The sequence below is a fragment of the Peromyscus eremicus genome, chromosome 4 (genome assembly GCF_949786415.1).
Source record: "Peromyscus eremicus chromosome 4, PerEre_H2_v1, whole genome shotgun sequence".
Classification (NCBI taxonomy): Eukaryota; Metazoa; Chordata; class Mammalia; order Rodentia; family Cricetidae; genus Peromyscus; species Peromyscus eremicus.
This window is the reverse complement of record NC_081419.1, coordinates 99,112,511-99,126,938: the sequence shown is the minus strand read 5'-3', so window position 1 is coordinate 99,126,938 and position 14,428 is coordinate 99,112,511. Positions and strand designations below refer to the sequence as shown.

Below are 14,428 nucleotides of genomic sequence, written 5' to 3'. Positions count from 1 at the left end.
TTTTTTGTTTAAATTTTGAATTGTTGTCTCAATGTGGTTATTATGTAGATATTAAAAATATGATGAAGTGTTTATTCCGATTGGCCAGTGCACTTTGATTTCTTTGAAGAGGCGTCTTCTCTGGCCTCCCAACAGCCATGGCTCTGCTGACTGTGTTGTGTTATGTTGTGTTCTTCCAGAGGATTTCAACAAGCTGTGCTCTGTCCCTCTGGTAATTCCTGGGAGACCAGAATATCCTCCCCCACCCATTGGCCCTCCACTTCAGCCCGTCGTTCCTCCTGGCTTTACTCCTGGGTCTGTGATCCCAGTCCCTCGGCCACCACCAGACTATCCGTATCCATCTCCATCACGGGAACCACCAAGTAAGAATCCAAAAGCCACCTTGTTATTTTTTTTCCATTGCATTAATAATCAAGTCATACTTCTGGTTTGTGCCATGTCCATCATTAAATATTTTTACCAGTTGTTAGGTAAAAATTTTTACATTGTTTTTGCATGTTTCTAAGTTTTCCCATTTTATAAATAAGAATGGGAGCCTTGTATGTTCCGGATATGAATGTTCTTTTGTTATGGATATCTTCAATTAAATATGGGAGGGTATGGGGAAGACTGATTCAGAGAGCGAATTAATGGCAGAAGATGCATGACATTATACTTTAGGTCATTTATTGTACAAAGTAGTTACCTGCCAACACCTCCCTGGCATAGTTATTTCCCCAAACTGGAGGCTTGAGAGTGAGGAGGTGGATGGGATGGGAAAAGGCAGGCAGAGAAGCCTCTGGGCTACAGCACCTTTCCTGTGCCAGGGGTAGGAGCCCCCAATCAGCTCTGAAGGCTGAATGGGACTGTGCTCTAGTGACTGGCTCACCCTTAGTGGCTCTTCCTTTAGGACCCAGCATCTTGTTCACTATTAGCAGATTAAGAGCTGATGTCATAGGTGTGAATCATTTTAATGGCGTCCAATGCTGGTTCCTCTAGGGGTGCTGCCTTTCAACGTTACTGACTACTGTCAATTGTTCCGCCATCTCTGTCAAAATGGGCGCTGCATTCCAACTCCTGGCAGTTACCGGTGTGAGTGCAACAAGGGCTTCCAGCTGGATATCCGCGGGGAGTGCATCGGTATGCCATTGATCTCTTGATTGACACTGAGAGATACTGTGATTCTTCTGTAATTGTCTGTGTCTTAGTCAGTGTTCTGTTGCTGTGAAGAGACACCGTGACCACAGTAATGCTTATAAAAGAAAACGTTCAATGGGGGCTGGCTTTTAATTTCAGAGGGTTAGTCCAATGTCATCATGGAGGGGAGCTGCGTGGGGAGGCAGACATGATGCTGGAGAGTAGTGGAGAGTTCTATATCTGGATCTGAAGGCAGAGAGACACTGGGCCTGCCTTGAGCATCTGAAACCCCAAAACCCACCCCCAGTGACATACTTCCTCCAACAAGGCCATACCTCCTAATCCCTGTCAAGTGGCACCACTCTTGACCAAGGATTCAAGTCTGAGCCTGTGGAGGCCATTCCTAGTCAATCCACCTCAGTGTGTATTGGTGATCTGTTGCTGTTATAACAAATCCCCTTCAACAGTGGCTCCAAACAATAGATCTCTATTATCTTTGGCTTCCAATACAGGGCTTAAAAGCTAGGTTTTGGTAGGGTGTGTCTTCAGAACCTCAGAGAGAGGATTTCCTGACCTTCTAGTATGTTTCAGACTGGGGAGGCAAGTAGGGCCTCACAGCCCTTCATCTCTACATTCAGGAGGGCAATGTCTTCAGAAGTCCAACACAAGGACGATTGGACTATTGGGTCTGATGACACCCAGATGGCATGTGCTCTTTTGTCTTAAAAGAGATTTGTTTCTTAGTTCTGTTAGTTCTTGTTTTCTTAAAACCTTTGTTTCCTTCTCATATGGGCACTCCTCTGGAGGTCACCCCAAGTGACACCGGAGAAGGAAGGAGTGTGTGGCTCAGGGTCAGACCTGACTCTGTCCCCAAGAGACTTGAAGATCAATAAGCCTCGCTGAACCTTTTTACCCATGAACAGCAAAGTAGACCAGCGGGCCCTGGTACTGAGTATTTAAAGTACCTGGAGCACTTTGGGTCTAAGGCTACCGAGACCAACTGGATGGGTGCTACATGAGAACCCCCTTTAAACAGCCATCTAGCTCTTCATGTTTTGTTCTCACATTTTTAATAGAACAGATGCTTAGGCATGAGGCATACTTTCTTTATAATAAAAAAAAAATAGAACCCATGAAGGAAATGGTAGTCTCTTTGTTTTTGTTTTTGTTTTTTCCAGTACTAGAGTTGAACCCAGAGTCCCGTGTGCCAGGCCAGTGCCTAACCACTCAGCAACATCCCTGTTGCTCTTCTCTTTATTTTTTTATTTTTGAGACAGGGTCTTACTAAGTTGTGCAGGCAGGCCTTGAACTTGTAGTCCTCCTGCCCCAGACTTCTAGTAGCTGGAATAACAACCCTGTGCTTTCATGTGTCTGTTTGATTTTCTTAGGCAAGACTCACAGAAGAAAAAAAATGTTTATTATCTCAAAACATATTCATATTCTGTGAAAATGACTTGGGAAAAGAATGCAGGTCAACTGCTTAGCTAGTCTCACAATGGGTAGAGACATGGTATATTGTAGTGGGAAGGGAAAAAATTACTTTGATTATGCAATTCCCTTTCTTTCTTTTTTCAAGTTTTGCTTTGTTGAGAAAGGGTCTCACTATGCAGCCTCAGCTGACCTGCAATTCACTATGTAAACCAGGCTGTCCTCAAACTCATAGAGATCCACCTGCCTCTGACTCCCAAATGCTGGGATTAAAGGTGTGCGCCACCATGCCCAGCTCTGCTATTTTCTTACCTTAAAGGAAAAAGTTTTATATGTGTAAGAAACCTACAAAGCCTTAGAATTGTGAGCTGTTACAACTTTCACGAAGATACGCTGTGTTTTGCAGATGTTGACGAGTGTGAGAAAAACCCATGTACTGGTGGAGAATGCATCAACAACCAGGGCTCATACACGTGTCACTGCCGAGCTGGCTACCAGAGCACACTCACCAGGACAGAGTGCAGAGGTAAGGGCCTCTTGGGGACTGAGAAGCATCTGTCCCAAATGAAGGCTTTGCCTTGAAGGAATCCAGTGAGACATAAAGGCAAGAAGCTAATCTCCTCACCCCTGCTGCTTTTTGAGTGCCTTATTCCAAATATCACTTCTTTGAGGATGTTGCTAACAAACATGGCAAGCATTCAGTTATTTTAAAAGCTATCTTTGCACCTGAGGGAATAACTTATTTTCACTTTTTTTTTTTTTTTGAGTTATTTCTGCTGGTTGTTCATCCGAGAAGTAGGAGATGTGGTCACTCTGTGTGACAGAATCCGGGGATAGCCTCTGGTAGAATTGTATGTCATTAGTTTCTCCATAGAAAGGAGGTTTCGGGGGGCTCTGGTCCTTGTAGAGGTCAGCAGCCAAGAGCAGTATCAACTGAGGATTACCTAAAATGATTCTCTAGTTCTTCCTCAGACCCGCTGATGAGAGGCAGCATTTGGCAGGATCCCCTAGCCATCTGTATACATGCTGAAATCTCAGAAGCACTGATGTAATTGTCCCCTCACAAAGGTCAACTTTCAGGTTTATTTCTTCCACTTTTTCCAAAACTTAAAGATGAAAAACAATGTTTTGGAGAGTTTGGGACATCAGTACTGTATTTAGATAATTTCCACCCTTCCCTCCCCCTCCTCTCCCTCCTCCTGTGCCCCCCACCTCCTATCCAATTCGTGTATATATGTTTGGGGCTGGCTGCTGGGGATTAGATAACTCATCTAAGCTTAGGCCCTGAAGTATACAGAGTACCCCTCTCAACACCACTGGATTCCTGTAGCTCTTCATGTAGAGGTGGGACCTTGTGAGAGTTCCGTCCATGTTGCCTGTCACAGGTTTAGTTCTCACATCATTTATTAAGCTGTCCAATATGCTTTTGGTTAAATATCATTTATGCAGTAACTTTCTGGAGTGGAAATGAATAAGACACTGTGCCCACCCTTCAAAAACTGAAAGCTTTATCTCTACATTCAGCATAGACTGACTTGTGTCATTAATCCAGTAAAACTAGATAAAGATAAGTGAGCTCTATTAAACACAAGGCAGGTAGGGAGCTTTATACCACTTAAAAATGTGAATCTACTAATATGAGATGATTTTATTTGCTTCCTTTGGCAAAAGCCCTTTGTCTGAATTGAGCAGGTTTGATGTTCATTCCTGAACTACTTTCAAAATCTTTGAATTTGCTCAAATTTAGAGATATATCACCATCACTGGAAGCACAATATTTCTACATACTTCTATTAACAGCCTACAGTCTGAATTATAAATCTGAATAGTTTGAGTATTTAGTTGAATTGAGAATCTTCTTAATACTTTAGCTGTTAGTTAAGATAATTAGCATGTCAGTGATGTATTGGACATTTTTCAATAGAAGAAATCACTGTTAAGAGACTTTGCTGCTAAATAAGCAAAGAGAAACAATTGTTGAGAAGGGATTGGCTGGAGCAAGGGCTGGCCAGGGTAAAGGCATGCTGTTCCCCTCAAACTGAGGTCTGGTTAGAGATGAGGTTGACCCACAGCTCCAGTACCATCTTCTACATGGTATTAAACACACCCAGAGTGTAAGAGCACATCTGTGGTATTTGGAGGATAGGAGTCTTTTTTAGTGGGATCCAGAAGGCTGCATCCTTAACTTAGAGGATGTGCTTGGGTCAAAGGAAGAGAGAGAGAGAGAGAGAGAGAGAGAGAGAGAGAGAGAGAGAGAGAGAGAGAGAGAATGGCAAGTTTGAGCATATAAACTTCTGTACTGTCTAGATTGCTAGAAGTACACAGTATCCCCTATGGCATTCTGTAGTGAGAAGGAAAGATGGGAGAAGGAAAGATGGACTATTTTTCTTGTTTATTTTAATCTCAAAAAATTATAGAATGCTAAAGTTGGTTCAAGAATATGTGGATTTTTTTTTTACTATTTTTCTTTGTGGAGCAAGACAGATTTTAGTGAGCATTAAGAATAAAGGAGCGGGAAGAAAAGAAATCAGGGATTGTTGGCACAAAGATCAGACAGAAGAAAAGCCCAGACTGCTTCAACTAGTCCAATGGCTCATGTAGAAACCACTGTGGGATCAGGCTGGAAAGAAAGTGCGTAGGAGGGTCAACCACAGACACCGTGCAGACGCTGGGCAGACAGGATAACTGGACAGACCATAAATGCACATTCCTCTCTAGGGTGTGCAGGATGCTCACCCTCAGGCACTCAGGGCCTCCGCTCAACATGGACGGGTTGCTCTCATCCAGCTCTGCCCGTCTCTGTATCTTCTGGGAACAGGCATGGGAACGATTGTATGCTGCAGAGACAAGGCTGTCTGAGCCATCCTCTTTGAGGGTCATCCTTTTGTAGTTCTTAGGACAGAAGGACCAGACGTAGGCTACCCGAGTCTATTAGGGGTGCATGTTTAGTCATGAAATTAGAGATCAGGTACAGGTTATTTGAGTTTATGTCATTTTTTAACATTTCTAAGATCTATTATGATTATTATATTATTATGATTATTAAATGGGGAAGAGGACATCCCCCACAGGACCAATGCTTTGTTTGGTAGGGAGAATAGGCATAGAGTTTAGACTAAGAGTTGTGTGTATATGAATGAAATTATACTTGGTCCAGAACAGCTTGTAGTTATATGGAGGACTATTAGAAGGAATTGAGCAATTTCTCAAAAAATAGCATTTTCTGTTATTATTTCTCTTACTGTTATAAGATTTCCCTTTTAATCATGTTAGAAATGATAGCAGCCAAATTTCAATATAAATAATAATATAATATAATATGATAATATATATACCACTCAATAAATTATCTAGAAAAAAATCTTGAAAACTCTATTTTCTTCATACAGTTGACGTCTGAGTAGCCTTAATAGGAAGTAAGAGTGATTGTGATCATGTAAAGATTTTTTTTTCTGTCTCATATCTTCCTGATACTGATGATCCCACATACCTTGTTATTTGGTATGACATGTATGGTGATGGGTTTTATCATTGAAATCCAAGATTAAGGTCATAAGTTTGGAAATGGAGGGGAAAGAAAATAATTTCGAGTCCTCCAAATGATCTTCATCCTTTTTACCTTTAACCTCAGACATTGACGAGTGTCTGCAGAACGGCCGGATCTGTAACAATGGGCGCTGCATCAACACCGACGGCAGCTTCCACTGCGTGTGCAACGCGGGCTTCCACGTCACTCGGGATGGAAAGAACTGTGAAGGTAATGGCTGGGCCATGAGGCGGCTCCCCTCCCATTTCAGCTTCAGTACCAGCAGCCTTGAACAAGGCAGAGCCCAGTGCTGCGTGAAAGGTCAAACTGTCAAATGTGTCTCACATACTTCTGTCTGAAAGGCAAGCCGAAATTTCCACATTGTCATGGCCACCGTCACACTTGTGTGTGTCAAACAGCGTTTACACACACTAGTAGCAGTGAGCTCTCGGAGCTACCCAGTGGTGGTGAAGCTTTTGTAGAGTGTAGCATTCCTTCCTATCTTTATGCAATCAAGTTTGTATATTGTGTAGTTTTCTACAATAGCAAACAGAGCGAAATAACAATGAAACCACATTTAAGCCCATATCTTCTATAATCACTTGTAATCCTTTTGTGTAAAGCGCTTGCCTAGCAATAAGACCCACGGATCAGCGTCTGGGCATGTGGAATTGCTTTGAGAGAAACATGGGTATGGAGAGGCAGCCTTTTGTATTGACTTCTGAACTCATCCTGTGGACAGCTTTTCCTTGCAAAGTAAATGTGACTGCTGCGGATGACTTTTCCACTTTGTGGGCCGTTAGCAAAAAGTGGAGCGTGCTCCTTATCGTGTCTTCCAACTTCTTTAGGAAAGAGCCCAAGAATCTGTTAATATGTTGAAAGAATTTCAAAATTGTTCTTAGGAACATGTTTGGCAGAATATTATCTCAGTGATTCAATCCACAGACTTAATGCCAAAATTCCCAGTTAGGGTAAAAAAAATTTTTTAAATAAAAGAAATAAAGAAAAATCATAAATTACTTGAGTCTGACTAAAAGCCTGTAAGTGAAAACAGGTCATGTTGAGAGGTGCAAGCCTCCTGGGATAGCTTCAATAGCTCACAGACCAGCATGCCCATGAAATTAAGAACTGTCTCTGTGATCAAAGGGGTCTAAATATTAGTAGGCTCAGCTGGATCCCATAGCCCAGTCCAGCGCTTACTAAATCCATCTTTGCAATATCTGCTTCAAATTGCTTAAAATCACAAGCTTTCTTCGACTTTTTATTATTCTTCAGATTTTTTTATTTTTAAGAATTTCATACTATGTATTTTATTCATATTTTCCCCTCCACCGACCCCTCCCAGACCCTCCCGACCCACACAACTTCATATTATTTCTAGGTATAGTCTTTTACTTTTGAAAAGTACCAGGATTTAGCCTACATACATTTTCCTTCCCAGTAGCCTCAGTTTTGTTTTATTTTCAGTGTACCAGAACTAAGTCTGAGCTCACTAAGCAGGGAGCACTCCTGTTCATTTGTGGAGGGCGATCCTCCAAAGAGCCCACTAACCTCGGCTGAGTCAGCCTGGACCTGAGACACCTGTTTCATGTGCCTTGTCTTCTCTTTGTATTTGTCATCTGGATGAACATTAGCCTTGGGCTTTAATAACAGAAAATAAGAAAGAAATGTGAAAAGCCAGAATTCTATTCACCTGGCAGCCTTCATCTCTTGACCGAAGGGCATGTGTCTCTGTTTCCAGATATGGATGAGTGCAGCATCAGAAACATGTGCCTCAACGGGATGTGCATCAACGAAGATGGGAGCTTCAAGTGTATTTGCAAACCTGGGTTCCAGCTGGCGTCAGACGGGCGCTACTGCAAAGGTGTGTGCTAGGAAACCCTCACGTGTGGTCTTTGCCTCCGTTTTCCTTCTCTCCACACCTTCCTTGAAGGTTGGGTTCTGATTTTGAAACCTGATTGATATTCCTTCTTATGTTCAGTGATCCAGACAGCCATGGTTAGTGAAACAAGGCTAGTCTTATTTCAGAGAGGGTGTTTGGGTTCTTCTCAAAGGAGCCTGGAATCAGCTGAGGTGGAGCGATTTTAGGAGCTGAGGTGTCGACCTGTCCCAGTGGGTCTGCCGCTCCTTCTGATCTTTCCGAGTTCTGCCTTTTCCTTCCAGTTGGAGAATAAGGACAGTTGGGGACCTTTCTGGTCATTACCCTGGGCCACTCCCCACATCTTCCCTTGGGGGAAAATGCTGACTTACTTGTGGTGCTGTATTCCTTACTGTTTCATCTAGCTATAACAATGAATGTAGGCTTTACCCAGTCACATAAGCAAAAAAAAAAAAAAAAGGAAGGAGAAAGCAGAAGAACTAACCAGGAGTCCTGGGGTAGCCTGATAACTTTTGAACTAGATCTCATTGCTTCAAGTATTGGAAGCAAAACTTGGAAGTTCTGTTTGTGCTGTTGGATACTAACAAGGGTTGTTGGTGACAAATTTGTTCCTATCTCCTGCTGTATGGAGTCAGGGATGGGTAACTGTTGCAGGTAGGTACAAGATATGAACTGGAATCAAACTTCTCAGAACTTTATATGTAACGTTAGCTCAGGAAGTCTATGAAGTTGCCAAGAGCCTCTGCTCACAGTTTTTTGCTTCAGAAATGTAGCCTCACGTGCTGAAAAGGCAGGATAAAGTCACAGGGCACCTCTTCTGAGTGGACCTACTTCTCAGCTCTAGTTGAGATGTCATGGCAGAAAGCCTTGCATGTCTTAAGTTCTTGGCAAGGTGTGCTCCCTCCAAGCTTTTTTTTTTTTTTTTTTGGTTTTTCGAGACAGGGTTTCTCTGTGTAGCTTTGCACCTCTCCTGGAACTCACTTGGTAGCCCAGGCTGGCCTCGAACTCACAGAGATCCACCTGGCTCTGCCTCCCGAGTGCTGGGATTAAAGGCGTGCGCCACCACCGCCCGGCTTGCCTCCAAGCTTTTAAGAGCTCCCAGCCCTTGGTTCTTTCCCTGCATTCTCTGTGAACTTCACGTTGATGGCTTATAGTATTGTGAAAACCTGTGTCTGCTATTGCTGTGAAGAGACACCGTGACCACGGCAACTCTTATAAAGGAAAACATTTACTTAAGGTGACAGTCTACAGTTGAGAGGTTCAGTCCATTACCATCATGGCCGGGAGCATAGTGGTGTGCAAACAGACATTGTGCTGGCTACATCTTGATCAGAAGGCAACAGGAAATCCACTGTGACACTGGGTGGTATCTTGAGCATAGAAAACCTCAAACCCTGCCCCCACAGTGACACACTTCCTCCAGCAGGGCTATACCTACTCCAACAAAGCCACACCTCCTAAGAATGCCACACTCCCTGGGAGCTTACGAGGGTCAACTACTTTCAAACTACCACAACCTGTCTTCAGTTGAAAACAGTTGAGGTTTTCAAATTTTGAAGTAGGGAAATGGTTTCTATGCACATTGAACTCTGGCCAGGAGGATCTGACACAGGGAAGAAAGGTCCAAGACACAGAAACAGTCTACAGTAAGGTACACCATCAGGTTGTGCAAATTAAGTGCTGTACATGTGAGAAAGAAGAGGACAGGATGTAATTGCTGGGTTATCTGAAATGCCAAGGTCTGGTGACCCATGTGACAGCCTCTTGGCATTGAATCATGCTGTTTCCTAGGACATTATGACCTCAAAGATAAATGGAGGCTCCAAAGCCGTTGATAGTCATGGAAACTGTGTCTTCTCCATTGAGTAGAGTGTTGAATTTTGTGGGAGAACTGATAACTGCACTGGTTCGCCTGGACTTGGCATTCTGGAGAGAGGGAAGGAGGAGGAGAGAGGAAGGGAAGAGGAGAGAGATCAGTTCATATTATTGTCCCCATCTTTTCCCCCTAGTGTACAGAAGAGCTCAGATAAACACACAGGAGGGAAAAGGAAGCGGCCATCACATGCTGCTTTTATTTACCTCACGTTCCTCTTCTTGCTGTGGAATGAGATTTTCTTTTCATCCGTCATCCTGACAGAACCCACAAACTCATGACTGCCGAAAGCCCAGTCAACAGAGCCTCTGCCGACTGAAGGACTTTGTGTCCTGCTGGAAAGCCTCCAGGCTGCTTTTCAGAATATATGCTCCACTGGTGTACTGTAGGGCTCTGCTTGAACAAAAAGATGCCTGACACAAATGAACCAATCTGAGGTCACGTTCTTAAATATAATTGCTGTTCTAAATACCATCTGAACATGAAATCTTGAACCATCGGAATGCATGTTGTGCCAAACAACACAAGGGAAGTGAAACCCAGAGGTGCCTCACTCTCCATTTGCCTCAATTGAAAGTGAGGAGGAGAAAGGACGGTCTCCTATTCTAGTTGTACACTTTAAAAGGACTATTAGAAAGTGACTTGTTTCTAAGCATCTTTGTTTTCCAAACCTCAGTTTGGGTACCCTTTCTACTTGGACCTATCAGTGGGGGAAATCTCCACTATTGTTAATATGGATCCAATGACACCTTTTTCCAGTACTTAAGGACACACATACGACACTAAAAGTCCTCAACAGTGCTTAAGAAAGACTTTACTGTGTCCCAGTGGCTTTGAGTGTTGTGCTGACCAGGGGCTGTCATCAAAGGCATCCTGTGTTCCTCTCTCTTCTCTCTGTGGTGCTCCTTCGGGCATTGAATGTCTGCCTCTCACTAATTGTCCCAGAGGGACCAGGCAAGGCTGGGATGCCAGCCTGGGGGTTGGCTGCGGAAAGGAAAAGCTTTTTAACCTCAGTCAAAGATGCAGTTTATCGTCAACCTGTATTCCTAGCATGGCTACAGTGGGATGCGTTACAGAGTCCTTTGTCTTCTACTGGTCATTCTCCTTCCTCCACCAGTCCTGTCTGGCTTTTGTGTTTTTATTTTGATATGAAGCATCTTTGGAGGATTCTATCAAGATGGCTTTTAATGGAAAAGCAGCAAGCTCATTTGATTTCTGCATTTCCCATCTCTAGAAGAACACTGAGCAGCATCCCACTACCATGCTGCTATGGCCATTGGGAGTCATTTTCCACAGCACCTGTGTTCCGGTATTGTCATAGTGAACTTGTTCAGTGGTGTTAAAGAAATGCCTCTTCCCTCTACAGATATCAATGAATGTGAAACCCCTGGGATCTGCATGAACGGGCGCTGTGTGAACACTGATGGCTCCTACAGATGCGAATGCTTTCCCGGACTGGCTGTGGGTCTCGATGGACGTGTGTGCGTTGGTAAGAAAAGGCCACAGCCCAATTTATGATAAATACTCCAGTAATCAGCAATGCATGTCAATAACTAATGCGTCCTACCCAAGCAGATAAGATACACTGATTTTTGCAGAACAATAATCTAACCAATTCAGTTCTCTTCTTGGATAAATTGGATACTAATGTTAAGACTAGAAAGATAAGGTTAAATAAAGGAAAGGCCAGGGAATCTTTGCCTTTTCTTCCTCTTTTTCTGCCCTGACTATATACCTGTCTTCAATTTTCTCCCACCTTCCTTGGTGGATAATGATCTTTTGAGTTGGTTCGTATAGGTACAACATTTCATGGTATACATTTTAATTTAGAACTAAATGTCCAAGGAAAGTGCATGTTGCCATGCCATGGAAACATGGATAATTCAGAAACATGCAATGATAATTTTATGTGGCTTTGAGATTTGTTTAATAACAAGACTTTTATCCAAATTACTTTTAAAAGACACTCAATAAGCCCTTTGAATTAGGAAAGGATTGGGCAAAGCGGGAAATTCCTTCTTTAGAGATAAAGATAACACAGCTTAGTTGACCAACATCTGCAGGTTTATATAATGACCCTTTTACAGATTAAACTTTCTCCTTTTTGGAAAGCAAACCCAATTTAGTCATTCAATAACTGCATGTTTATTTTCAAGTAAGCCACATTTCTAATAAAGGTCTTATTTATCATGGTGTGAGACCCAACCTTCATGCAGTGTTTATAAAGTTTCTGCTCTGAGCATGCCTGGGAAGACAAAAATGAATGAAAAATAATCCCAGCACTTAAGGGCCTCACAATTTGCTCAACTATGATAGCCGGAGGAAACTGGTTGACTCTGGCCATTGGTTCCCGCTGCTCGGAAGCTAATGTGTTTTTAGAGTTTTGTTTTATTTTTGTTTTCTCGTTGTTGAGTTCTGAGAACACAGGCATTCTCTGTGAGTTAGAACAGGGACCATGGAGAAATAAAGGCAGCTTTGGCTCTGATGTGGGGCTTCTTATCTGTCTAAAATGGCGGTATGATGGCAAGTACTTCCTCCTGTCTAGACACACACATGCGGAGCACATGCTATGGGGGCTACAGGAGAGGCCAGTGTGTGAAGCCCTTGTTCGGCGCTGTCACCAAATCCGAGTGCTGCTGTGCCAACACCGAGTACGCATTTGGGGAACCCTGCCAGCCATGTCCCGCACAGAATTCAGGTGAGTGATATGGGGGTACCCTCATACTGCCACTTTCTGCCACCATCCATGATCTTTGCTTTCATAGAAGTCACTGGGAAGGCTGTTTTATGCTTCCAGGGGTGTCTTGTTTACACTCCGGGGGTCTTTGCAGTGGCTAGCCAGTGTTTAGACACACGTTACTCTCCCTGTCCTCACAGTCCTTGGCCATAGGCAGCGCATGCGCCTCTGTAGGAACCAACCCACCTCAATCCTGGTCACACTCCCTGGAACACATGCAGCTTCAGAATGCTTGCTTTTTAAGCAGGAGCTATTATAAAAGCAGGATTTTACACAGTGCAAAAGTAAATAACTTTCAGATGACCTGAATATTTCCAACAGCTTCCCAGAAGGCCATTTGTGAATTTTGTTCACATCCCACATGTTGATTTTGGTGTACTTTTCTTAAATGGCTTTATTCAACTTTAGGGAGTGGCACACGTAGTGGAAAGACAGCCAGGCAGTGAGTGAAAATTCTGCTCCCCAAATCTCAGGCAGAGGGATTTGAGGGGTTCGCTATTCATGTGCATTTTTGCTCATTTAAATATTTGAGAAGACTTTCATTAATAAAGATAATTATGAAATGGAATTATATGGACAAGGAATTCTCAATGTTCTCACCCATAAAATAAATTTTCATTAGATGTAACTAGACAGCCTTATGCAGATGTAATTATTTATGTTTATAAAGAAAAAAATAGTTTATTGAAATATCTTGTGATGTCTCCCATATGCAAATTTTGTGTGTGTGTGTGTGTGTGTGTGTGTGTGTGTGTGTGTGAGAGAGAGAGAGAGAGAGAGAGAGAGAGAGAGAGAGAGAGAGAGAGAGAGAGAGAGAGGATAGCAGAAAGGGGCAGTGAGATGGGAGGAGAGAGAGAGTACTGGAATATATGACCTGAAAGCAGTAACAAGGACTTTGGGAGAAAGAAGAGGACTGGAGAGAGAGAGGGAAGGATGCTGGGGGAGTAAGGCTGACATGCATTTAGGAAGAAAGAGAAGCTTACTGAGGTGAAGATGGTGGGTTTTTACTGTTTGAATATGACCTCAAAGTAGCCCAGCAACTGACTTTTATTGTCCTAAAATAAAGCTTGGACTAAATTTAAAAAATACCACAGTTGGTGAGTTTACATGTAAAATTCAGTTATTTCATCTCCTTCCTAAGTAAAATTCATTAAAAATTAACCTAAGTACGATCTCAAAGGATTCATACATAAAAATAATTTTTGAAATTACAATGTTCAAAATTAAATATCATAAGAAGCTAGATAAAAGGAGGACTTCAAAAAAATGAGGAACTCCACCTAAAAGAAAGAAGGATTATTTGTATGTCATCAAAAATTAGTTAAATACACATTTAATACACTTCAATCATATATAAAAATTATTCAAACAGAATGATGGCACAAAATCATAGTTAGCTGTGTGTTCTGTCGTTGGTTGCACTAAGTTTTCAAGAACGTTTCTCACAGACTGTGTATGTATGAGACAGGTGTGTGTCAGCAGAGCTGGGAGGTGACTGTGCTTATGCCCGGGAGTGGAAGCAACAGATACCGTTCTTTAACTTTTTCCCCTCTGGACCATGAGCATGTCCAAAGAATGCTTGTACTCAGAGAAAAAACCTGGGTTTAGGAGGTCACTAAAGAAACCCAGTTTCTTGAAGCAGTAAGGCTTAGCGGAAGCTGATCTGGAAGGCCACGGCCACTAACTTCTGGCTTATATTTATGCTTTATTTATGATATTGCTTTGTTCTGTTCTTGATGTTGTCTTTCAATGTCTGGCTTTTAAATATACAGTAGTTGACATGGTCCTCTGTAGCTAAAGTATTCTCCGGTCCTGCCCAGCCCCACGGACCCCACAGCTGCTTATAAAATAATCACTCAGAAGCTTATA

The 14,428-nt window shown here is 42.7% G+C and overlaps 1 protein-coding gene across 1 annotated transcript in view; it reads left to right on the top strand.

Annotated features, from left to right (window-relative positions):
* The window catches only part of Fbn1 (fibrillin 1), a 215,568-nt gene that overhangs the window by 118,846 nt on the left and 82,294 nt on the right, over positions 1-14,428 (top strand). Inside the window, exons 10-16 of the mRNA XM_059261299.1 lie at positions 180-362; positions 979-1,119; positions 2,951-3,070; positions 6,176-6,301; positions 7,812-7,934; positions 11,189-11,311; positions 12,368-12,520. Coding sequence (XP_059117282.1) covers positions 180-362; positions 979-1,119; positions 2,951-3,070; positions 6,176-6,301; positions 7,812-7,934; positions 11,189-11,311; positions 12,368-12,520 — 969 coding nt within the window. The remainder of the gene's footprint in view (positions 1-179; positions 363-978; positions 1,120-2,950; positions 3,071-6,175; positions 6,302-7,811; positions 7,935-11,188; positions 11,312-12,367; positions 12,521-14,428) is intronic.